The 25,278-nt window shown below is 43.7% G+C and overlaps 1 protein-coding gene across 5 annotated transcripts in view; it reads left to right on the top strand.

The window, feature by feature from the left end:
• LOC146190778 (PHD finger protein 21A-like) overlaps positions 1–24,611 on the top strand; it is a 31,002-nt gene extending 6,391 nt beyond the window's left edge. For 3 of the 5 annotated variants that reach the window (XM_084601162.1, XM_084601160.1, XM_084601163.1), the window contains 6 exons: positions 2,465–2,782; positions 6,989–7,181; positions 7,951–8,060; positions 11,545–11,668; positions 15,683–15,786; positions 18,110–24,611. In XM_084601162.1, the coding sequence (XP_084457288.1) occupies positions 2,465–2,782; positions 6,989–7,181; positions 7,951–8,060; positions 11,545–11,668; positions 15,683–15,786; positions 18,110–18,214 (954 nt within the window). In that variant the 3' untranslated portion in view covers positions 18,215–24,611. The remainder of the gene's footprint in view (positions 1–2,464; positions 2,783–6,988; positions 7,182–7,950; positions 8,061–11,544; positions 11,669–15,682; positions 15,787–18,109) is intronic. The other 2 variants (XR_014706579.1, XM_084601161.1) reach the window with 2 other exon arrangements.
• The last annotated feature ends 667 nt before the right edge of the window (positions 24,612–25,278 follow it).

Genomic DNA, 25,278 nt, shown 5'->3' with positions numbered 1-25,278 from the left:
GTTTGCTTTTTTGCGGAAAGCTGGGCAGTGAGGACCAGTTTGCGGATATGGGACAACCCTTCCAGGGCAAGCGTTTTGCCAGGAGCATCATAACAGAAGTCTTCTAAAATTGCGAGAGCATCCACGACTTCTCTAGCGGTACGACATATCGGGGCTCATCGTCATCGAGTGAGCCCTCTTCCTCGGATGCCTCATCTGCCGCATCGAGGGCATCGCTGATTATCTCATCGCTTAACTGGTCGGCGACAACAACGCCGTCATCGATGGAAGTGTAGTTGGCGAGATTCACTACTGTGGGGAGCAGGCTGATGAATGACTCATTGTCATCATCTTACTCTGCTGCTGGCGCTGCAGGCTACAAGCTTGTGGCAGACTGTACAAATCCCCAGTGCCTAAAACAATTGGCGACCACTTCTACTGGCGTGTGTGCCCACACTTGAGCCAGAATATGAATGGCACTCAGAAGCGTAATGACGCACGCCTGCTTCCGATCCATGCAAAAAAGCATACGCTCCAGCACTTGCTTACGATACTTTTTTTTACATATTGGATAACACCTTGATCCGTAGGTTGAAGCGCGGCAGCAGTGTTAGGAGGCAGAAACACAAGCCAGATCGCCTGCTTAGCAGAGTTACGGATGGATAGATGATGGCTGTAGCGATTCGTGCTCTTAAAAACCTACTTTTTTTTCTTTTTAATGTAGAGCAGCGCTGCCTTCCGTACGTTTTTGAAATAGTGGTTTCCGGCATTTCTGGTCCTTGCTTTGTGTATTTAACTTTATGGATTCTTGGGGAATGATCGGAGTAGCGATGCGTGCTCTGAAAACTAATTTCTGCGGCAGCCACAACCTGTCTCCCATCTGAATTAACCGGTGCACACGTAATTTTGCGCCGAATTATCGAGAGCTTGCCTATGTACATTTCTGAAGGGAGAGAGTGAGCAGGCCGGATTATTCAAATTTCCGAATTAGTGGGGGCCGAATTAATGAGGTTTTACTGTAATAGAAAAGTGCTCGGAATATAACCAGCCCTTATACATAGCATTCATTGACTATGAGAAAGCATTTGACTAGTTTGAAACCTCCGCAGTCATGCAGCCATTGCAAAATCGGTGCAGGTGAGCCATATGTGAAAGTACTTGAAAATATCTGTAGTGGCTGCACAGCAACCATAGTTCTGCATAAAGAAAGTGATAAAATTTCAATTAAGAAAGAGATTAGGCAAAGAGGCACGATCCCCCCAGTACTGTTCACAGCTTGCTTACAGGTTGTATCCAAAGACATGGAATGGGAGCAGTTAGGCATCAGGGTCAATGGAGAATATCTCAGTAATCTGCGATTCGCGGATGACATTGCCTTGTTAAGTAACTCAGGGGACCAATTGCAACAAATGATTAATGATCTACACTCAGATCCAGACCATGAAAGGGAAATAACTAGGAGAATAAGATTGTGATGGAGCACATTTGGAAGGTACTCAAACATTAGGACTAGCAGCTTACCGGTATCACTCAAGAGGAAAGTGTATAACAGTTGCATCCTACCTGTACCTGCCTATGGGGCTGAAACATGGCGGTTAACGAAAAGGGTTCTACATAAGTTAAGGACAACGCGGAGGGCTACAGAACGAAAAATGGTAGGTGTAATGTTAAGAGATAGGAAGCGTGCAGAGTGGGTCAAAGAAATAACTCAAGTTACTGACATTCTAGTTGAAATTAAGAAGAAATCAGCATGGGCAAGAAATGTAGTGCGAAGAGAGAACAACCGACGGTCTCTGAGAGTAACCAATTGGATTCCAGGGAAAGGTAAGCGTAGCAGGGGGTGGCAGAAAGTCAGGTGGGTGTATGAGGTTAAGAAATTTTCAGGGGTCAAGTGGATGCAGCTAGCACAGGACCGGGTTAATTGGAGGAAAATAGGAGAGGCCTTCACCCTGAAATAGGTATAGTCTGGCTGATGACGATGATGACGATGTAAGGGACACACCATCTTTGAAGAGGTGTGTAGCTGGAGGAGCTGCAGTCATTATGTAGCCACAAACCTGTTGTAAAGTTCTATTAATCAGCTGTCCTGCATACCAAGAGCCCCTTTACCGTGGCAGAAGTTGGGTTCAGCACTGCTATTGCATTGGTAACACAAGGCTGAGGTATGCTCGATTGTTGCAGTGCATTGCTTTCTACAATAGACTTCTCCAGCGCTGCACTCAGCTTCATTAACAGATTTGGCTGCCATGATTTCTGCACCTCCCTATATTTTTTGTTTGGCTTGATGAAGAGGGTATTACACTGTACAGAAAAGCTGACTTCCAGGGTTTTACAAAGGGTTTATTGTTCTAGTAACAATGCAGAATAGTTGCTTTGCATTAGCTATCTAAAGCAGTGTACTCTGTGCTGCTTGCATTTGCTGTCGTCAGGAAGACTGAGCTGAGCTACATTTCTTTTTTTTTTTTCCTTTGGTCTCCAAACACAGCACCCTCTGGTTGCTACTACTCCAGTACCACGGGTGCCCAAATCGTGCGTGGCAGTGCTAGTGCAAGCGAGCAACATCAACACTACGGCTGCAGGACTACTGGTTCCAAACCTTGGAACCAGCTCTCATAGCAACACCAGCAGCAGCAGTGGCAATAGCAGTACTGGTTGTGCAGTGAGGACGACGACGACGGTGACCGTGACAGCTGCAACCCCTGCCCCTGTGCCCACTGCTGCCGTGGCTCCCCCTCGCAAAGTGACACCCATGGTTCCCCCTCCGAGCGCTCCTCCTCCTCCACCATCCAAAGAGGACCACTTGGTGAGTTCTGATGGAGTGCCATTTCATTTGCTGAAAGCACTGCATTTATCGTATAACTGCCTCAGGAGGGGGGGGGGGGTAAAGTTGTCTCGTGCTTGCCGGACAGCTGATCTTCTTGATAAATTGTGCCTGTGTTGGATACTAGGTGCTCGAAATAGTAGCATGCTGGATTAAACATGCCCCGTAGGCTGGTGTTCTACATCATCATCATCATCATCAGCCTGATTATACCCACTGCAGGGCGAAGGCCTCTCCCATATTTCTCCACTTAACCCGGTTCTGTGCTAGCTGCATCCACTTGACCCCTGCGAACTTCTTAATCTCATCCGCCCACCTAACTTTCTGCCGCCCCCTGCTACGCTTTCCTTCCCTTGGAATCCAGTTTGTTACCCTTAGCGACCATCGGTTATCCTCTCTTCGCACTACATGTCCTGCCCATGTCCATTTCTTCTTCTTAATTTCTACTAGAATGTCGGTATGGTTCTACATTGTTCTACATGTTCTACATGGTTCTACATGTTCTACATTGAACACAAATGACATTTGGCCTTGGAGGACTCAAAATTTGTGATGTCTTTGTGTGCACTCACTACTCTATAGCAGGGGTGGCGAGACAGGCATATGTAAACACTCTAAAATAATCATTTTAACGAAGAGCCGCAGTGAAGTGGTGAGCCTGACAAATTTATTAATTTTTATTTATTTTGTCCAGCAAAGCTGGTAGTCGCGGTAAATGCCACCAATGCAGCAATTCCTCATATGTGCTCACATCAGTTCATTCAAATGGGCTCCCTAAACCTCTGCTCATCACATATGCAGTGGCAGGTGGCATCATTTAACAGTGGCATACACTGCTAAAAGCTGCTTTTTCTAGTTTCCAAGCTGTTGGTTATGGCACTACTGCCATGGTAGAAGGGTCTATTACAGGGAAAACAAACTATAAAGTACTATAAAAAAGATTTAATGCTATGAAAGGAACCAGCTGAGAATGTTTCTGCACTTGCACTGAACTGTGATTTTGTAGCATCATTTCATGGTCCACTAGTTCTCATGCCCTCCCTGTGATCTCACTTGGCTACCAGAATTTGTTCTTTGCCTAATGCAGTCCTGTCAGTCCGGAGAGCACAGAGATAAAAAAAATTGTATGATTTGATAGGAGCTCAAAGTGTATGAAATTCCTTCAGAAGTGTGTTTGCCACTGCTTTCAAGTTGGACACACTGTTTTAGGTACAGTATATGAAATGCTGAACTCTAAAACATTAAAAGAGTGCATGAAATCCTGCATCAGCCTTTAGTAAAATTAAGGCCTTGAGCTCACTCTCAATGTTGAGAGCAGTTTGCCACCAACACCAATACTGTCAGCTTTGATATTTGTACAGTGTGAGTGTGACCATTCCCAATGTGAACTGCTATGCTGAGATTATTGTGATGAGCGGGGAGGCGTCTGCTGTAGCGTGCATCAGGCGATGGATGGATGGGGGCGGACACTTGCTTTCACTTTTGGCGATTTGTGTATGCCTGCATTGAAGGATTTTTGTTGGGGAGATCCTCTGTGTCATATGGTAGTGCGGTGCAGAGGAGTTGGACATTCTAGGAATAGCTACAGGTGTGTTGAGTGTAAGTCCGACTGACCACCCTTGTGACAAAACAATGTGGCCATGGTTGTGGTTATCTTGACATCTGAATTGGAACTGTATGTGCTGTGCGTTGTAAGGGTTTGATTTTGTCATGAGCGGCTACATGAATTAAATACTTCCATAAAAGATTTTTTTTTTTTTTAATGCTGGCATACAGACGTTATAGTTGAGGCAGTGTCAGCAGAGTAATATAGCTGCCCTTCAACGAGGTGCACGGCTGGGCTAGCGAAAGCAGCCAGAACACATTTTATCACTAAAGTTGGTCCAAAACCAGAGACAGTAGTGTTGTCTATAATTTTCTGTGCCTTGCATGTTTTTTTTTTTTTTTTTTCTTGCTGAAATATTTTTCATCAACCTTGATGGTCAACTAGCCTAATTTCCTTGACACATTTGTGATGTCTGCTTGTTCCAAACTGGCATTTTGCTTGCACCAAGATTTGCTCTGAACAGTCCTGCCTCTGCAATCACTTCTGGCTCCCCATTATTTATTTCTTGTTACCCCCAATAATCTTGTACTTTACGAGTTGCAACATTTCACGTTTGTTAAAGCCTTCATTCTTGCTGTTTGTAGGGCTCCCTTCCTGTTCATACTGTGCGCCCCTTCAACCCTTCATCTCCCACTTGTGCCTCTCCCTTCTCACCTTTCCTGTAGAGACCAGGAATGGGTTAGAGGCAAGAGGGGTCGGGGGCACACTGTCAGGGCTGGGCACAGGCCCCACACATTTCGCTTTTTAATAGGCAAAAACTGTTATAATTATATTTTAGTAGTAGTCGTGGTAGCTCTCTTGTGGCCAACAAAATAATCACATTTGACAGTAAGGTGCACTGAGCAGTGATGGAGACTCTCCGACCTGGTGTTGGAAGTTTTTCTGCTTGCTTAGAGCCGGCCTGATGTGAAGGCTTCTGCAAAGAAACACAGGGTTAGCATCAGCACACCGCTGATTAAAACTGTGCAAAACTTAGCAGTGATAAAGGTGTTAGCACTGGCTGTACCTGCTGGCATAGAGTAGTGACATCTTCGGCAAAGTTATGAAAGATGCTAAGCCGTTGTTATTTACTGATTATGATTTCAGGAATGCGTTGTCATGTCCTTCATCAAAACACCTAAAGGTGTCTCAAAGCTGACCACCAGGTACTTGTCTTCCTGCACATACATGATAATCATTAGCATTATCAACCTATGCTTAGTGTAGGAGGAAGGCTTCTTCTATATCTCTCCAAATAACCCGCTCCTGTCCCAGCTACAGCCATCTTATCCCTAAAAGCTTTCTAGTCTCATCTCCGATCTAACTTTCTGTCTCTTTTGCCATGCTTACCTTCTCTTTCGGATTCAGTATGTTGCCCTTATTGGCCACTGGTTATGTTGCCTTTGCATTATGGCCCTGCCCATGCCCATTTCTTCTTGATTCCCACTAGGGGTCGTTAATATGCATTTCTTTCTTAACCCACTTTGTTGTCTTCCTGCCTCTTAACATTACTCTACCTTTCCATAGCTCACTGCGTTGTCGTCGATTTCGGTTGAACTCTTTTAGTTAGCCTCTATGTTTCTACCCTATAGTTGAATACCAGTAAGGTACAGCTGTTATATACTGTTCTTTCTTTTCGCCACCTGAGAAGGGGTGGCAGTAAAGGAGGGGTAGAGCATCCTTCTCGCATGCAAGGGGACCTTGGTTCGAATCCTGGTGTCATGCAAATCTCAAATCTGCATCGGATGTATGCAAAAAAATAAAAAAATTTCAAATGTCAGTGGAATGGCATAACCAGGCATGTGGTATGGCCTGATCCCTGTGATCAGAGCTGACAATGCTCTTATTCATTGGAACATATTTTGCCATCCTGGATTAGTGCTTGGCCACCACCTCGTACATGAACCATGAATTAACCCCCATCCTTCAGTCCCGAAGAGCAGAGGAGCAACTAAGCAACGACTATACTCCATCATAAAAAGGGCCCATATTCCGGTAATATATGCAAATCTATATATCCATCCCAATGGGCGCAACTTGATTGCACACAATTTCATGCTTCTGAAAATGGTGAACACTCTTTTTACCACCATGGATTACATTAATTGTATAGAAGCTTCCACTGCCTTTAAACCAAGAGCAGTCACTTTATTCTTCTTTTGAATGTTGTAACATAAATAAAAAATATTTATAGCGCAAGTTTTGTAGCATCTCTTTTACCTAAAATTATTGATGCAATGGCAAGGGCAGCTCTAACTGAGATGACGCACAGGAAAGAGAGGTCAGCTGCATCACCTCTGCACTTCCCCCAACCAATTTATATGAACTGGAGTAGGCATGTCCACTTGAGCATACACTTCCGGGATGACGTAGGCTGAGGTCACCTTGTCTGACTACCAGATGGTGAAATGGTCTCCAGGATGCTTCTGGCAACGAGCGGCTCGAAGAGTTTGTGGCGCCATTGTGGGCCACCCGAGAGCAGTTTCATTCTCCACCTGTTTATCCTTGCCTTCCACAGCTGGGGAGTGACTGGCCTGCGTGCCATGGTACTTGGCAGATGTGCACTGTGGGAAAAAATGCGCGGTGTGCGCACGTGCATGCAGAAGCTGGAGCTGCTCGGTGCCTTGGGCCTGATGACTCGGGAGGCCCTGCGTGAGCTCCAGCATCGTCGGGGAGAGCGCAAGCGACGCACCACTGCCAACCCCAACTTTTCCAGCGCTGCCCTGGAGGAGAAAAGGCGCAACGCACTGCTCCTGCTCGGCGAGAACCTGGCCTCTGGCAGGAAATGCCAAAAAGGTACGGGGCCTTTCTCTTCCCTTTGAGCACCAAGTGCTTGGGTGCTGCAGTCTGCAGGTTTCAAAAGCAAGTGTAATGGCACAGAAGTGAACCTTGAAGGTGGAACTCTCCATCCACCAGGTCACCGAAAGTCGTACCGAAGAAAGGGGGCTAGTAGCGGCTCCAGACCTGTGTTGCGCAGAGTGAAAACTTGATGTGTTTAGCACTTCAGCCATGGAGAAGCGCAGCTAAGTCAGTTGTGTTGGGCGTAAGGTGGTGGCATCATCGGAATTGACATGCAGCACAGGCTCTTAATGTGGTGAGGGTGTTTCATGCTGCCAGTTCAATTGCTTGGCAGCTACACTGGCTGGCATTTTCGAGAGGAAGGAGAGGAGCAGTGTTTTGTCAGTGTGTAGCGGGTAAGTTTCACTGTTGGTTAGACTTCTAAGCTATGTAATAGTAGCTGTCAAATCACAAGGCTGTGATGATGGTAACTGGCATTTTAAAAAAGGAGTAACTTTTCGCAAATTAAATTGTATTGTGGTCATATGGAATTGAAATTAAGTCATTTTGTACAGTTCTTTACTTGCAGTGTATAAGCAAAACTGCATGGCATTGTGGAGAGACAAAAAGAAAAAATTAGTTGGCTTCTTTTTTGGTTGCGCTTCAATGGATTACCCGGTGTCAGGATAAAATCCACTTGTGTAAACGTCTCATGCTCATCCGATATGCCACCTAGTGCAGTGCTGTGAACACACTTGATCACAGTGCTTAACTTGCTGTGTTGCAGTACGAGCACGCATTGGATCGTCCACCCCTAGTTCACCTGAAGCGTCTTCTAACGAGACCACCCCCAATGGCCATTCCTCTCCACCACCTTGCTGTAACGCTGCCACAAAGGTATGTGTCACTACTCTGATGCACTGATGATACTTATTTCTTTCCTGGTACATTGCACAGGCAAAACATATTCTTTTTTCACAGATATATTTTACATAAATATTGAAACATTTGTCTTGTTTCCAAACATAGACCTGTTGTTGTAATGCATGAAGTGTTGAGCTTTTTATCCTAGGTAAATGTTACTATCCTTTAGCTAGGAAAATTACAAAGTAAATGCTACTTGCATTTGCGAGTTTTATAAGCGATACTTTAAATAAAGAAAGAAAGCAGCTTCTATTGCTGGATGGTCGGTAGCAATTGCAGCTTTGAACTTGTTAATACAGTAAAGCAACCTCGTTAATTTTTCATCCATTAATTCAGACATTTGGATAATTTGAACTATAAGCGCAGTCCCACCCGATGCCCATGTAAATCTTTGGCATCGGACGCTCGTTAACTCAGACATAGGCAGTTAATGTGGATGAGAGATAGCATTAAGGTATGACCTGCAGAACCAGTGATCAACAAAATAGATCTTCCCGTATCTAAATTGCATGAAACAGTCATGCACATGCACTTTGGTCATGTTATGGAAGGCAGAGCGGTGATCAGAAGTTCTCCATTTCCAGAACAGCGCCCTGTCTTATAGCCTCGGTTTCGTGGCTGTGGTTGGGCGGCTGCATTGGCCAGTTGGTGCAGGTAATAGCTAGTGTGGCAGAGAAGCCAACTTCAGCACAAGATGGGATGTGGCATTGCCCACAGTGTGTTGTGAACTTGTCTGCTGTGACCGGTTGCTGAGATGCGAGGCATCCTGTGCTTGAACGGGGCAAGGACAGGTATCATCACCTGTTCATGAGTGCCCCATTTCTCTTCTGAGTTAAGAGTGCCCCAGCACTGACGTGTGCTCCTGAGCCTTGCTAGTCGTCACTAAGGCTATATGCTTCAGTCTCTTATCAAGGCCAGATAGAATGTTCCTGCACTGAAAAATGCAAGCTTATTTCACAGAATCTCTGCAACCTTCTTTCTGAGCTGTGAAGAACTCATTGTGGCAACTTAATGGTTATGGTGCTTGGCCCAGTTCCTGATCAAGTGGTGTGCACTGTGTCATGCCAGGGCATGTAAAGGCTCGCAAGGGATCAAAATTAATCCAGCACTTTCCAATGCAGAGCCTCTCGTAGCCATGAGCAGCTTTTTGTGTGTATACTGTTGCTACCACATCATATCACAGCAAGCCTTGAGGCGGAACAAGGTTTCAGGCAGTTATCTGGAAGCATGTGTAAGCTGGCATGTTGCTACGGATACGCCACAGGCATCCTTTTTTTTTTTTTTGTTGTTTTTTTTGTTTTGTTTTTTTGTTTTGTTTTTTCTTGCCTTCACATAATCTCCATGATTTTATCCGTCAAGTCGAAAGTAAGGGCCATTAAGTTTATGATGCTCATGTAAAAGGCCACGGATTCGTGGTGTGTCCCTGTATGTACCTCTGCGGACAAAAGTATACGGAGCACGCAATTTGCTTCTAAAGTTTTTCACGCGTTACATAATTGAACCTTGCCGTCAAGGTATGTGCGAACCGGTAGTAGACACCAGTTCCCTTTTACTTATATAAATATTGTTTTCTTATCTTCCAGTGCAGAAAGTGTGATTTTAGTTTGAACGAGAAAACGTGCTCCATTTACTTATGTCTGCACCTGTAAGTTTGTTGCACCTGCATGTTTGCCTTGAATAACTGAGCTGCCCATCTGCAAACATCCATTCTATTTAGACTCGCTGCCATAGGCCTACCATGCTTTGTGACAGCTATGTAACCATCGTTTGTATTGAGAACATTTTACAATTGAATCATTAAAGGTGGCTTTGCTATATGGAACATTTTATGTCAATTTGGGGTTTTCATATTGTAACTCGTATCGGTTGTAAGTCATATCCTTATAAAGTAAAACCTCGTTTATCTGGATCTCATTAACTCGAAAATTCGGTTAACTCAGACTCGCTGCGTGGTCCCGACAAGACTGTGTATAGTTCAATGGCGGCAGACGCTTATCATCTCCGAGGCATTTACCCGCATATCGGTTAACTCGGAGAACTCCGAGGATGAGGGCTACCGACTTTCCTGTGTTACCATGCGATACAGCATGGATGTACATCCACAGCGGGCGGGCAAAGGGAAACCTACATGAGGCGAGTCCTTCTGCACGCTGCTCGGCAAAAACAAAAAACAGCAGCAAAAACGAAAAACAGTGGCAAAAAAAAGCTGAAGGGCACGAAATGTGGTATAGCGGATCATGTGAGCAGTGGCTAGGTGGTGCTGGTGACCGCGCACTTCAATCGTCAGGGTGGCGAGACTGTTTGTATTTTGCTGTTAAATGACAGCAACTGCTGTCCCGTGACTGCGATGGCTGCACTGACTGCATGCTTGATTTCTTCGTCCTGATTGTTTGTGATGCGACGGTGATAGTGCGCGAATCATGAAAATAAGCACCCGTTGCTCTGTTTGGGGCCAGTTGCCGTTGCGCTCCACAACGATGGCGACCGCCACTCCAGTGAAGCAACGACAATGTTGCCGTTGCTGGCATGTGGACTGATGATGACATGTTATTGGAAGTTCTCGATGAAGACTGAAATTGTTCCGGCAATGAAAGTCATGAACAGCCACTGTCACAATGTCGCACTGTGCAAGAGGTTGCCGAGGCTCTCCTGTACTGGGGGAATTTTGCGTCGGATCACGCGACAATGAGCATGCACACCAAAACTTGATGGGACTGAACAAAATTTTTATCGCGCAAATTTCGATGAAGAAACAAGCAAAAATAACGTAGTTTTTCATGAAATAAAGGTATGGGCATGCCCAGTACATTTTGTTTTTTGTTTTTGTTTTCATGGTAAATTTGATAATTCGGAATTCGGTTAACTCGGACATTTTTGCCAATCCCTTGTGATCCGGATTAACGAGGTTGTACTGTATTAAGAGAGTAATAGCTCACTGACATCCACCCAAGCGCATCCATACAACTACAAAGGAAAGCTATGTAGATTTCTCAGAAACTTCTTAGTTAAATAAAAATTCGTCCTGGTTTGGGAATCGAACCCGGGACCACCGCCTTTCCGGGGAAGTCGCTATACTAACTGAGCTAACCCGGATGGTCAGCAGGTCAAATGATAGGACGAGAGCAAATTGATCAATAACTCAAAGTGGGAATTTATTTATGGGAAAACCCCCAGGGTGGAGTAGATTTGTAACAAGGAAGTAATTGCTCACTAACATCCACCCATGCGCAGCCAGCTTTCCTGTGTAGCCGTATGGCTGTGCATGAGTAGATGTCAATGAGCAATTACTTCCTTATTACAAATCTGCTCCACCTTGGGGGATTCCCCTAAATATTCAATCAATTCATATCTTTGTTGCTGTTCTTGACCCTTTCCCCCTTTTATCCTTCTGCAAGGCCATTTACAATTGGAAGTGAATAGAGGTTAGTGAAATATGTGGGGGTTTTGTTTGTGCCAGCAGAGGGAAGAAGTACCGAGCATGGTAAATGGAGACGTGTTCAAAGACTGGGCAAAAAGCAACCACGGAGAGGTCACAAGCAGCACCCTAGGCTGGGTCAGCGACTACTCCCTACTAAAAAGTGGTAAGATCCTCATTGCTGCATCACTTTGGAAAACTGCCTGTACATGCCACATCAAGGCATTGTTTTTCTGTCAATGACATGTCGGCCACCCGTTAATGTTAGTAAATGGGATTTTTCTTCTTCTTGGCATGCACGAGGAACGTAAAGACGAGGCAGAACACTAGACGAGGCAGAACACTTGGAGTCTCGGTGCCAACTGATTTATCTTCTTTTATGAGCCGGCCACTTCTCCAGTAGCCGGTCGACTTTGTTTGGCTACGGTTGACTACTTTTCGCTAGCAGTGCTGTGGCCTAGCTGTGGCGCATTTCGGGTTCATCACAATTGGTAAGCACACCAGAGGATGTTGGGGCTGCATCATGATGCCATTCTAGCAGCCTGCAACTGGTGGCTACTTAACTGAATGTGAGATAGCACTGGAGCTTTTAGGGTTACGTTTGCAGGGGCTTATTGTTGGGACTACGTGTTTACAGTCTGACGTTCTGGCAAGTGCAAAATTTAAAGGTCTGTTCAGGGGAGGAATGCACTCAGAATACACTTATTCTCAGCATAGGGCATACAGGAGCTATTTCACGGGTCATTGTGTTTGTAAGTCATGCTTACCAAAAACAGCTTATGTTGTAGTGCGTCGGTAAAAACTATGGGGCACTGTCATGTGGTGTGGCATGATCTACCACGTTGCTGTCCAGACACTCTTGGTTGATCTCTGACAGGAAAGCATGTCTTGAGGGGCCAGATATATTCTGCACTCCTGCTGTGACACTGTGCAAGAGTCTTTCTTGGTGTCTGCATGTGCACACAGTCTTTGTCAAAAGTTGACAAAGGCTGTACATACATAGACACACATTTCAGTTTGCTTTTCTTGTTCCCAAGCTTATTCACTGTACTGACATTTTAGTTTATACTGATACTTTGAAGCTACTATACTGAATGCGTACAGTTAAATTTTGATATAACGAAGTCAGTACAATCTGCCGTTTGCTATGTTAAATCAAAATTTTGCAACATCGAAATTTGTCTCCTTGCATGCAGAGAACCCTCCAGAACATTTTACTGACCATTCAGAGGGAAAGCCTTGAATTTTGGTGGAATTGGGTGTTATGTACGTGATGGGGACGACGCGGACATATATTTTTGGTTTCACTATCATCACCACCCAACTGAACTTCGAGTTCCCAATCATGTCGCGCATTCGATACCGTGTTCTGCTGCTGCTGCGTGGGAGCCAGGAAAATGAAGGCCAATGGTGGCAGGCCACGCCAACTTTTTCGCCTCGCTTTCTTCAAGTCAGCGAAAACAATGCCCTCTATCACACCTGATGAATTGAAACCTATTTCAGGATGATCGTTGCTTTGTGCTGCAAGTGCGAGCATGCACGTCTTTGTTCGTGTGCATGCACGTCATTCGAGTAGAAAGTGAGCTTGTCAATAGGACGGTTGTACCTATCTTTTCAGTTTTCTTACCTGGCTTTATGGGTAAACGCGATAATCTCAGCGCAGGTAGCTTTGAGTGCGGGCACCACACCACATACGGCATCCGTTCCAGGCAGAATTGAAACATTTTGCCAGAGCTGCGTCCAGTCTTGCTGGCTGTGCGTTGCACATACGCTCGTGCTACCTAGTGGTTTCCCTAAACACTATGTTTGCAAACCTCACCCGTACTGCCCCAGATGGCACAGCAGGCGGCACACTCCACCACCACCCACATTTACGTCGGCCGTGCACTCTTCATGTGTCTTTTAGGTGGCGCACCTTCACGCAAGTGCTCCGCTCAATCTTTCGCGCTTGCGTCACAATTTATTTCACTTGTTTTGTTTTGAGGCAGCAGCGAAACTTCACTACATTGAAAGTGGGATGAAATTTACCTCGTAAAAATGCATGATGTTGTGAAAACAAAAATACTTGGTTACATCGAGGATTTTGCTGCATTGAAGCTTCTTTACATCGAGGTTTATGTGTACTTGTATAATTGACCCTGATATCTAATACTGCTGAAGCACAAGCACTTTTGAACTTGATTGAGCCTGATACAAATTAGAGATCCGAGTACCCTCCACCTATAAGACTGCTATGCATTCCCACTCTATCTCAATGTGCGAACTGGCATGCTGAAGGAAAGGTGGTACTGCATGCTGCATGGTTGTATAAATGTTGCCAAAGAAGTTTGTGAGAAGGAAAAGTAAGCAGATACACTTCAGATAAAAAATATCTTTTAGCTGTCAAGCTACAGGAAGTTCCATCACAAATGCACACTTGAAACAACACAACTGGTCGTGCGCATGGGGGCCATGCTTGCTTAGCACCCAGGCAGATGGGTGGCGTTGACAATGTGAACAAAGATGAAGGCCTCGCCTTCTAGAAAACGGGTCCGCGTCTCGTCCGAAGAGTGATGGATTCATTCTCTCCTAAAAACACCGGTTTATTCCGGATAAAGAGAAAAGCATTTTAAAAAAAGAAACGTCGGGCGCCACAGTGCCGCAAACATGCAGTCGAGATCCGCGGCGATGGACCACCAAGAATAAAGCAGATAAAGAATCAGGGGCAGGACAAAATACACTTCGGCGCAAATAGGGCGAGTGATAGGGCCAAAGCGCTAACGGCTACACAGGAAATACGGCTCCTCGCATAGCAGCAACTCACGCAAATACGCCTAAGCCATTCCTGCAGGCACTGCTTCCGACTTTGTCTAGCAGATCTTTATTCCGTCGTCAGTGCACATACCGCTGGCCCATGGTGTTCGCTGATCTGGCAACTCCCCTCGCTGGCCTCCAGCCGGGCAACAGCAAAATTCACAATTTTTATGGAATACTTCCTGCATGCTTCACTTTTATTTTGCACTTTTCCTGAGCATAGCTTGTGCTTCAGGAAATAATTTGATGTTGGGCAGGATTGGACTTGATCGCACCTGAATCGGCTGTCTAGCAATGTCGGATCTGCATTGAGTTTGATTCCAGCCATGTCTATCACAATCGAAAGTGTCCACGTCAAATCTGTAGTGCTAGTGAATGAGCACTACGCATTTGGCAACCGTAAGCAGTCATTGAGCCGAGCTCTCCATAAATTAACCGAGAAGGTTTCCAGATTCGTAGGGAAATGCTGTACTTTATTGTGTTATTGCCACATGCAGGCGCCTGCTACCTTTTGTTGCTTCTTAACTTTGGTATACAATGAATTCCTATTGTTCAGTGTGTTTCATTTTATTCATTGTAGATTTTGTTTGTCAACTGCTGTGCAACGGGCTCTTTGTTGTTTAAGGTTTCTTTTTTCCTTTAAAACAGCGTCCAAGACAGTAGTTACATGAATAATATGTGGAAATCACCTGCACTAGCTGAATTATCTGTAATGAAAGTTTTTTTCTCACGCGGTTTTGGATTCGGTGTCAGCCGCCAAGCGATGGCTTTAAAGTCATAAACATGCTTTTGTCTTGTGAGACATAAAAAAGAACCGATATACTAATCACTGCTTATTCATTTCTTTGTTATTTTAACTTTTGTGCACACTTGCATAAGAATCTGTGCAAATTAAAATGAAATAGCAGTAACCATGCTGCAGTGTTTGGATGCCTGACCTTACTTTATTGTGTCAGTGACATCACAGCCGTTGTTCGGCAATTAAAAGAGAAATTGCGTAAAGAAAATATTCAATTTTAAATTACATATCGCATTTTTGTGTAATCCACATAGCTATTCATGTTTAGCGCTGCATTCATTCATGCGCTGCATATCATTCCGCAGATATAACACGAGAAAAATTTCATGTCGCTACTTGTTTAAGTCGAACCCGAAATCCGACTAATATCTGCTGAATTCTGCTTTAAAGTTTGGGTTATTTGGCCAAGCAGGTATCGCTTCGGTGTATATTTGTGAATATTGATTATTAGTTACCTAATAAGCTCTAATTAATTTTGTCTCTAATCTCTTCAGATAATCCATATTGGATCAAGTGAAAAACACTGTATTTGAAGGGTGGCTGCATCTAGGCTTATTATGCTCCTTGCTTTTGTTCTCATCTGCATAGCCAAAGCAGAAGAAAAGCAGAAACTACTGAAGCGAAGCCTGGAGCTAAAAGCTGAGCGCATGCAACTTGAAGAGAAAAAGCAGCAGCTGTCCGAAATTATTGCTGTGAGTACACGCCGCATGTTGGAGTCTTCATTCATGTTTTATCGCAAGAGCATGTGTTCCGTTAAAATAATAATAACAAAAATAAAACACCATAAGCATAATAAATTTTTGCTAGCAACAATACTTCATCAGCTGTAATTAAAAGCAGAGCTGATGTGGCTCCGTCAGTTGTTATCTGGTCAATTAAAATGTAGGCAGCTTCAATGAAGTGTGTGAAGTCCAAGGACCCTGACAGCCAGCTGGTACATTGGGGATGTATTAGAAGAGAATATCATAACATAATAAGAGCTTGGAAAAAGCTTCCAGGCCTGGCTGTGTGTTCGTAAGTACTTGGGGCTTTTTAGTATGCACTTACTGCACAGAATACTGTCTTGGGCTTTCTTTGTGCTAGGGTTTGCTTAGGAACCTTCCACAAGCGCAGTTACCTTTCTTCTTCTTTTTTCAACCCGGTGTCATAGTGGACTAGGATGTTCCTTCGCAACCGACGCATCCATGTTGGCTCAAGACCAGGTTGGCATTTTGCTGATGGGACACTACAGGTGCCCACGATGCCTATATCAGCATCTGTCATGAGCTAGCTAGCTAGGTGACATCATTTATAGTGACGTGCAAGAAACACCATTTTTAATTTTATTTTAATACAGTTTAGGTCACTTATAACATAGTTTGCGGGGTCCGCGAAAATCCGCCCTGTAAGCGGTGATGTGCTATAACCAAAACATTAAATTTGCTGTTTAAAATACATGCCAGATGGATAGCTTTTCTTTCAAAACTCCTTATTCAATGAACGAAAAGCAGTGCGCTCAGTCCTCTGCTCACTTAGATTAGTTTTAACATGCTATGCACTGCACGATCGCAAAAATCATCGCCGCCGTGGAACTGCGTTATGCGCTTGCTACCAGTGTGTGCTCGATCCCGCAAAGGCAGTCCTTACCTTTTTTTAAGGTGTAGGACGTTACTGTACACGGATTACCACCTGATATTTGCCTACGACCGCTGAATAATTTATAATCAAATTTCTTTTCTCACCTGTTTCAGTTTCAACAGCCGAGAGATGGCAGTGATCTCACAGTGAAGTCTAGGTCACGCGAGGGATGAAAATACAGCGGTATAATCATTGCTGTATCATTTGAATTCACTACATTGATAAAGCTAGCCTTCCTCATGAACAGGAATCACAAGAAGTGAAGAGTCAGCGATTATGTCGCAGTTTTTTAATGTACCGTGTTACCTAGACCTAATTGTGACATCACAACCATCTTTTGGCTGCTGAAATCGAAACTGGTAACAAAAGAAAATTAAGTTATAAATTACTTAGCAGTCATGGGGGAAAACCACGGGGTGATCCATATACAGGAACTTTTTACGCATCAATAACAATAAGAATAATACCATCAAAATTGAGTGCCTATACTCCTTTAAAGACACTGCTTGAACGAAGACACAATCACTACAATCGTTCCCACTCGCTCTTTTACAAAAGAGTGATGCGCGAGTGAAGGAAAGCTTTAAAGGGGTCATGGTGAGAAAACACGGTGTGATCCAGATGCATGGAAAGGAGTAAACCAAAATAACAGAGGGGAAAGAGAAGCTCTTGCACAATTTTGTGGAAGACTGGAGCAATGCGTGGAGTCTGGAGGAGGGAAGTGCACTTGCTGTTCCACACTGTCACCGATTGGATTTTAAAACCACACTATTAATATCAGTATTTCGCTTACGCAACTGCATAGCAAGCAGTATGACTTTACATTGAGTCCTCTGGGATGCATACTGGTGGCCGACAAAACTCGCGTTATAACAAGTTCAGCACTATAAGTGATTAAGTTGTAAGTGGTCTCCACTGTAGTAAGAAATTTTTATGAGTTACCATCTTGACGGCACGTTGATCTGATGCCGGTGATAGTCAGTAGGATGTTGCTAGCATATTTTCGTTCTCGTACTTAATAGTACCTTTAGCAGAGTTGGCGAAGACTACATATGAGCATATGGTGTGGTGTATAGGCTAGTCCTTGGAGTGCATTTATGGGCAGCTCTTAGAGGCAGTGGTTGGGGCAAAGGCAGTCTCATTTGAACTTTGAATTTTTTTTTTAACTTGTATGCAGAGAAAATTCTTGTTATGATTTTCTGCAAGCAAAAAGCAATCTCATCAAGAGAAAGAGGAGGGAGGGGTGCCTCTGCCCTTCTTTAATATCAACCCCAAACTTACCCTGCGTTCCTTGTGCTGCTTTTACATTCCGACAAAAAATTTGCTGTTATCGATCAGTGCTTTTTTTGGTTTCTTGCTCAGCAATACTTTTGTGACGAGAAATTTGTTTCACTGCAGAACCAACAGAAACGACGCGTGGAGCTGCAGCTTGCCCTACAGACTGTTCAGAACTCACTGGAGAAGTTTGAGCACGTCATAAAAATGTTCAAAGAGGCCTCTTGATGAGGCCAGTGGTAGAAAGAGCAGCTGCTGCGTTTCACCTTCACATTCGCTGCCTCCCAAGAGTCTCACCTGCATCGCTTTACATCATCTCTGAAGCCAACCTGCATGTGCCCAGCTCTCCTTGACACCTTTTCAAGTGTCCCCAGAACTAACGCCATATGCTGCCTCTCGGGTGGGGGCCGGCCACAAACCACCAAATATCAGTGGGTGCAGTTTGGAACGCATTTTGTTGTTAGAGAAGAAAGGGTAGTAGCACATTGTACAAGCTGCTGGAACTGTGCACCGCTGGTGGCAAAGTGCATGGGGGTATCACTGGCCCAGCTTGTGAACGGAGCTGCCAACATTCTAGTCAAGCACCCGGGGTATTGTCTGCATCAGCAACTTGCTTTGGGTTGCCATCCTTCGGAACGGTCAAGTTGGATGTATGAGGTCTTCAGGAATTGTGCTTTTTGGTTGCGTACAGAAAAACAGTGCAGCTGGTTACTAGGACTGAGTTACTGCATGCAGTTTTTATTGTGTTCTTCCGCTGGTGCAGTCTATTGTAGGCATGGTCTTCTATTGTCCCCTACAAGACGTCCTGCCACATTCTTTTTGCCTGTTAAATACTATGCTTTTGTGCTCACAAGGTGTACCATTGGCAGAAATAAAAACAAAATTGTTTTGTGGGCATAGTTAGGATTGTCGAGACTGAGATTAATAAAACTGGGGGTGTGTAAATATTCGGAATTTCGAGTACGAATTGAACATCCTTGTTATTCAGTTCGTATTCGCGTTCAAAAAACTGTTTGCTCGGAATTTTTTTAATATTCTAAAATTCAAGCTTTTGGTTAATTCGAACATTCTTTCTTGTCTTTTGAAGGTCGAAATAACAACAGCTGATTATATTCAGCAGCGATATTATAGCTCCACCCAGTTTTATGCAGGTACTTCCTGTACAAAAAAAAACAACAAAAACGGGTTTACAAAATTCTGTAGAACATTTATGCTGGATTTTCAGTACAGTAGAGTTTACATTTCAGTGCAATTGTAGCTTAATTTTACGTGTTAATAGCAGGTGAATTCTGAAATAAACAAGACTAGCAATGTTTACTTTTTATTTTATTTTCTTTTTTTTTTTCTTTTTGCACTCTTCAGATATTCAATATACAAAGGCATTTTCTTTTCCCCCACTTGTATTCGAAAATTTCGGTATTTGCGCAGCCCTAAACATAATGTATATGCATATGTAGTGGTCCTTTATTTTTTGTATTCCCTTTTGATTAACTGCATTTATTGCACTGCTCTTGCCATGTAAATTTTTTTTTTTTTTCCCAGGGTATGAACCTGTGCTCTATTTATGAATGTAAGCTATTGCAGAAATAATATATAGAAATGTTTGCAGCTTAATTTCATACATGCTGCGATCTTAGTAGAGTCTTGGACAAAAGTTTGCAGAATGTAGGTTCAGAGGAAAATGTCATTTCTGTAAGGTTATGCAGAAAAGTCAATGAAAAACAGAAAATGTGAGGAAACGTGCCTGCTGAATGATTCGCGATGAATACTAGCTAACTGGCCAGCGAGTCAATGTAGCAATGAATTTTCTGTGATCCTGCACACTGCAAACTTTTGTTCGTGGCTACATGCATTAGCAGCCACTCTTGAGAAACTGAGTATTGTGTTTTTGGCAAAAATTTTAGTGCAGCTAACAATGGCGACAATACACTAATGCCATTTTCAGATTGCCACACTTCTCTTGTATTTTACTTCTTTTATTGCAAAACTTCATATTTAGCACAGCTGGGCTTTGTGGTATGCATGTCTTGCCCCTTTTTGGAAACAGTGAAATGCTCAAGCCTTGGAAGGGTTAATGAAGGCCTGCGTTGGCATTGTGTGCAGTAATTGTGCCTGTCAGTCACAACAGGAGGATAGTGCTTGTTAGCCATACAAGAGGTTGACGACTGTCATCTGGTATGCAGTTGTGTCTTTGACAAATTGAGGTTCTCAGCTAGGGCATTCATTTACATGTTGTCTGTCATGAGTCTACTCTTGTGCTATTCAAAGATTTATTTGTACATTCGGTTGCGTGAGTGAAAGTGGACGCTCTGTAGTCCAACTGTTATATTGTTTAATACTTTTTTGTTTGCTTGTTTGTTTGTTTATTTGCAACTGCAACAGCTTCTGGTTTTTCTGAGAGCTCCTGTTTATAAATAATCTTTTTTTTTATATATATTTTGCAAGCAAAGACAGGTATTGATAGGAAGTGATCTGAAGGCCAACATTGTAAGATGTACTGTGGTGTGCCAAATAGTGTTTGCATCTGACATCCACTCATCTGCATGAATTTTTGCCATCTTGCTGACGAGAGAATTGCACTTTATAAATATGTTTTTGTTTTTCTTGATTTAGGGGGACATGCATCTTGAAAAACGTTTCGTTAGTATAAACACTGCATGACTCGAATCTGTACCACTTGTAAAGCTTGATGTCTTCTTTTCAAATCTGTTTTTAGTTGTGAGATAAATCGACGCTTTCCTATTCTAGATGCCATTCATGCATGAATAACAGTGCATGCTTGTTCAGTTTCTCGAAATGGTAGTCTATCCATTATGGAGCAGTTCAAGAACGAATTAATGCCATTCCCTTAGCAGGCACTATGTTGAGACAATTTTGCCTAGTGTATCATTTTCAGGGGCTGGGTCCTGAATATTTTAGGAAATTTGGGTCAAAAAGTTTTATTATTTACATTAAAACCTATGTGGTCGCATTATGCACACTTCGAAATATTATGCATTCCAAATTTATTCTTGGCGTCGCTAAAATGTGTACATAAAATGTGCACAAAGCCCATATTTGGTCCCGCTGCAGTGGCGTAGTGGTCAGGGCTCGACTGCTGTGCCCAAGGATGCTGGATAGAATCCCGGCCGCGGCAGCAGCTTTTCAATGGAGGGTAAAAGCAAGGCGCCCATGTGCTATGTGATGTCAGTGCACATTAAAGAATCCCAGGTAGTTAAAATTCCTAGAGCCCTTCATGTCAGTGCACATTAAAGAATCCCAGGTGGTTAAAATTCCTAGAGCCCTTCATTACGCGTCTCTCATAGCCTGAGTCGCTTTGGATCATTAAACCCCATAAATGAAACCAAACCAACCGAAACCCATATTTGACCCAAAATGAGCTGAGAATGATGGAATTGAAAGTCATATAAGGCCCAGTGAGAGTTCAGTTTTGGCGATAAAAAAAAACATTTTAGTAATTTTACTTCCTGGAAGGAATAAGTGGCAAAAGCATGGGTTTACTAGTTCCACAAGCCTGATTGTTGCCAGCTACATGATTTCATGCATCGTTCACTTGAAAATGGATTGTTCTTTACCTCTCGTAGCCGCCATGAGTGTTTTAACCGAGTTTTAACGCGATAGCGTTAAGGGCCCCGTATCACAGAAAAGTCGGTGTCGGTGGCGGCGGCCGCCATCCCGTGTTGTCCGGCATTGGCCATGAGCGAAAAATCCCAGAAGCATTAATAAATAAAAATGAGTAGGAAAAATCGCCGACCTGAGGAATCTAACGTGGGCCGCTAACCACTCCGCCACGCCAGCTAGATGGTTTGAAATGGACAAAGGCGCGTCTATTGATTGTGGTGTTGTCTCAGAAATGTCCCTTAGAGAAGTGTATTGTGGCGTATAATAATAATTATGAGCATGTAAATTACAGAACACTCAGTTAAGCGAGTGGCAAATTACTTTTCCGCTGTACTTCCTCTTCGCTTGGCGTGCACGTAGCGCCAACATGCGTGTGACGCACGGAATAATATAGACAGGGTATGGCCTCCGAGATCTTCATCGCGCTGACTTGGATCGGCAATGATGTTGCCGACTGACTACGACTACAACTTGAGGCCCGCGCTTTTCGGCAAGATGGCTGGCAGCGCTTATACGTCCTGGAAGAATTCATAAATAAAAATGAGTATAGCAAAAGCGCGACAAGCAAATGAGTAGATGGTGCGAACTGGGCACGATAACGCTATCGTGTTTTATTCTTAAAGGCAAAGCTTAAGCGTCCTCCAATTTTTAAAATAATTTGCCTATCATTCCTGCCTCTGATAATTTTATATGTTAAAGAGGAATGATCATGTTGGCTCAAATGGTCGGAGGAATAGCAAAGCCAATTGTTAAGGATAATTGCAGTTTTTCTGTGTGCGTGTCCCCTTAACTAATCTCGATGTTCATGAAAGTGGCAAATTTTATCCCCATAAAAGTTCATTTGAGGCTTGCTTTTAACCAGTCATTGCCAGTCACTGCCCGATTACCCACCCTTGAACCTAATCAGGGAAGATGTGTCATGCAACGATTGACCTGATAGCCTTGGTCACACTTTTGTTATTTGTGACCGCAGAGATTTATCTCCTTTTAGCTGCACCAATTAATCCTGGGTTCATAATTTTGCATGCTTTGCTTGTGATGAATTTAAATGGGTTTTAGAACTGAGTCCTTAGTGCCACGACATTCATGTTGTTATTCAGTGCGTATTTTGTGACCATTGAGCAGGCTGCTGAATAGCTGTGTTGTCCCGCAAATGTGGGTGAATTTTTTTTTGTGTGTAAGAGTGCTCTTTCCAGCGGTGTTACAGTGGATGCACATGAAATTGTTTGGTTCAGTCTGACCATAACAAACTCAAGACTACAGGGTGCTGTTAAGTCATATGGCTGACTTCAAGGAATGGGCTCAAAATATTGATTCGAGCACACGAATAGCATAGTGTACGTGCTGTTTCAGTAGTCAACTTCAGTTGCTCACGCTTGCTGTTACCCACGAGTCATTTCTGGCTTTGTGGGAATGTACAAGTACAAATGTGCTGACAACATAAGGAGTTCATGTCCATTACTAGAATGCACACCTGCAGCTTTTCATTGGCATTCAGTTTCTTTTCTTCTGTCACAAAGTGGAATGGGGAAGAAGAGTATATGACGTCGTTTTTATACACAGCATAATAGGAAAAGTGTAAACATGCCTTATACATATTCCTCTCTATGCTTCGTCAACATTTGTGTAAACGAAACAACTTTCACTATGTGGGCAGTGCATTTATTGCTTTGAGCGAGCACTTCCAGCATTTCAAGGGGCATTTTTAGAGTCGACTGCAAGTTTCCTTCCATGCTTGGTATGTGCACAGTGCGTGCTACCAGGAGTCATTTTTCATCTTTAGAATGTTGATTTTTACTTAGTCATTGTTGCGTAGTTGCCTTCATTTGTGCAGTTTTCTGGCTTCAATGGCAAATGCTTCTGTAGCGACGCACGTGGTCAGCATCAGCCGCTTGCCGAAAAAAATGAAGGCTCCAGCTTGAGCAACGTTGAACGCTCTTGGGCTTTCATCTTGGTCGGATGCTGCCGATGCCACTTCAGCTTTCCTTAATAACTGCAGTTGCCCTGCTAGCTGATGGGCACATTGTAGTGATCCAGACTTTATTTTAACGCGTAACCTTCCCGGGTCACCTTACGTCTGTCACGTCTAGGTCACCACTTTTATTGAGAAAAGTTGGATGAGCAATGGTGACAACGCCTGGCCAAGGTGCAAGTCACAAAGTTTTATATGCATAGAGGTGAAATTCACGAAGCGAAGCGTTTTATGTACATAAAACGCTTTTGCTGTGGCTGGACATTGCCGCCGCCACTCATCCAGCTTTCCTCAATTATTGCCCTGCCAGGCGACCTCTACACTTCCTTCTCAAAACTAGGACTGCATTGCAGTTGATGCAAGTTGTATAATATTGAAAGGGTCGTCAGGCCACGTTGAGAACATATCGTGTTGCTCGGGCACCACATTACTCTTCATGCTGTTTCCTCGTCATAGGTTTCTTTTGGAACTGTTGCGGAAAGTTCTAGAGAATGGGTGTGGCCTAGAATGTGTGCAGAGCGACTATTTTTTGCTACATAGGGTGATTTTCTGATGGTACTATATGGGCATTGTGGCATGCTGACGTGTACATAGTAGCATGAGATTTGAGTTTACTAGTCGCACAGAGTATCTTTGTTTTCAGGTTGTACAGAAAGATATATAACATTATTACTTGTGCTTGTGGGACTGCTGAGCTATGACACAAGCATTTTTTGTGCCCACATGTTTACAAAATTATGCTTTGCTTTCCTTTGGTGGGGAGAAAGCTCTGTACATTTTCAGAAATGTTAATTTTGATGCTTTTGTTTTGTGGGCTGTTCACAGCAGAGTCCTTGCCTTTGTCATCATACTTAGCTTTCATGAGAGATGCTCATTTGTGAAATTTATCCTGTAAAAATATAAAAGGAAACTGTGTATGTGTCTGCACCATCCCTACTTGTTAGTGTACAGATGTCTATATCATTTATTCATGGTAGGTCATCTTTTTAATCATTTAGAAAACCGATGGAATTAAATATATTCAAATCCTGACGTGCTCTCCTTGACTAATTCAAAGCCTTCTCTTGTGTATTCCCACTCTGTGGCACATGTGTGCTGGTGACCACAGCTGCTGAAAGCTGCTGTTTGGCTGTTGGTTTTCTATTTTTAAATCGAACTGTTAAATGCAGTAAGATTTGTGCAGAATCGCAGCTGTTCAGCGTCGCCACACGTGGTGCTCGCATTGACTTGTATTCTTTAGGCTGCTGATAATGCATCGGGCGCCAGAAAGTAAAGCTACCGTATATGTAAGCGGCCTTGTCCCGAACGTTAGCATGTGACAGTACACGAAATAGCCAGTTGGCATGGTTTTTCAGCTGCGGTTTCAACTCCCCACTTCGCAGATTGTAGATTCATCCTTTACGTCTCTTTTCACAATGGTGCGTACCTCTTGCGCAGTCAGTAGCGCCCAAAAACTTGCGAAGTCCTCGACAAAGGGGCTTCCGTAAAAATGGCCCTATGCATTAAATGGGATGACTCCAGCAGACTACATGCACCGGCCTCGTCTGATCTGCTCCGAGTCATCCCTTCACACTATATAGCGTTGCCAATGCTGGGCTTCGTTGTAATGGACGTTCCTGCGCTCGAAGTTAGGTGGAAACCTTGCCCAGGCAGTTGACTGCCGTACCGAATTGTTTCGATTCAGCCGAAGCGAGGACGC

The sequence above is a fragment of the Amblyomma maculatum genome, chromosome 4 (genome assembly GCF_055883805.1).
Source record: "Amblyomma maculatum isolate TAMU_Amacu chromosome 4, ASM5588380v1, whole genome shotgun sequence".
Taxonomy (NCBI): Eukaryota; Metazoa; Arthropoda; class Arachnida; order Ixodida; family Ixodidae; genus Amblyomma; species Amblyomma maculatum.
This window is presented reverse-complemented; position numbering and strand designations above follow the sequence as displayed.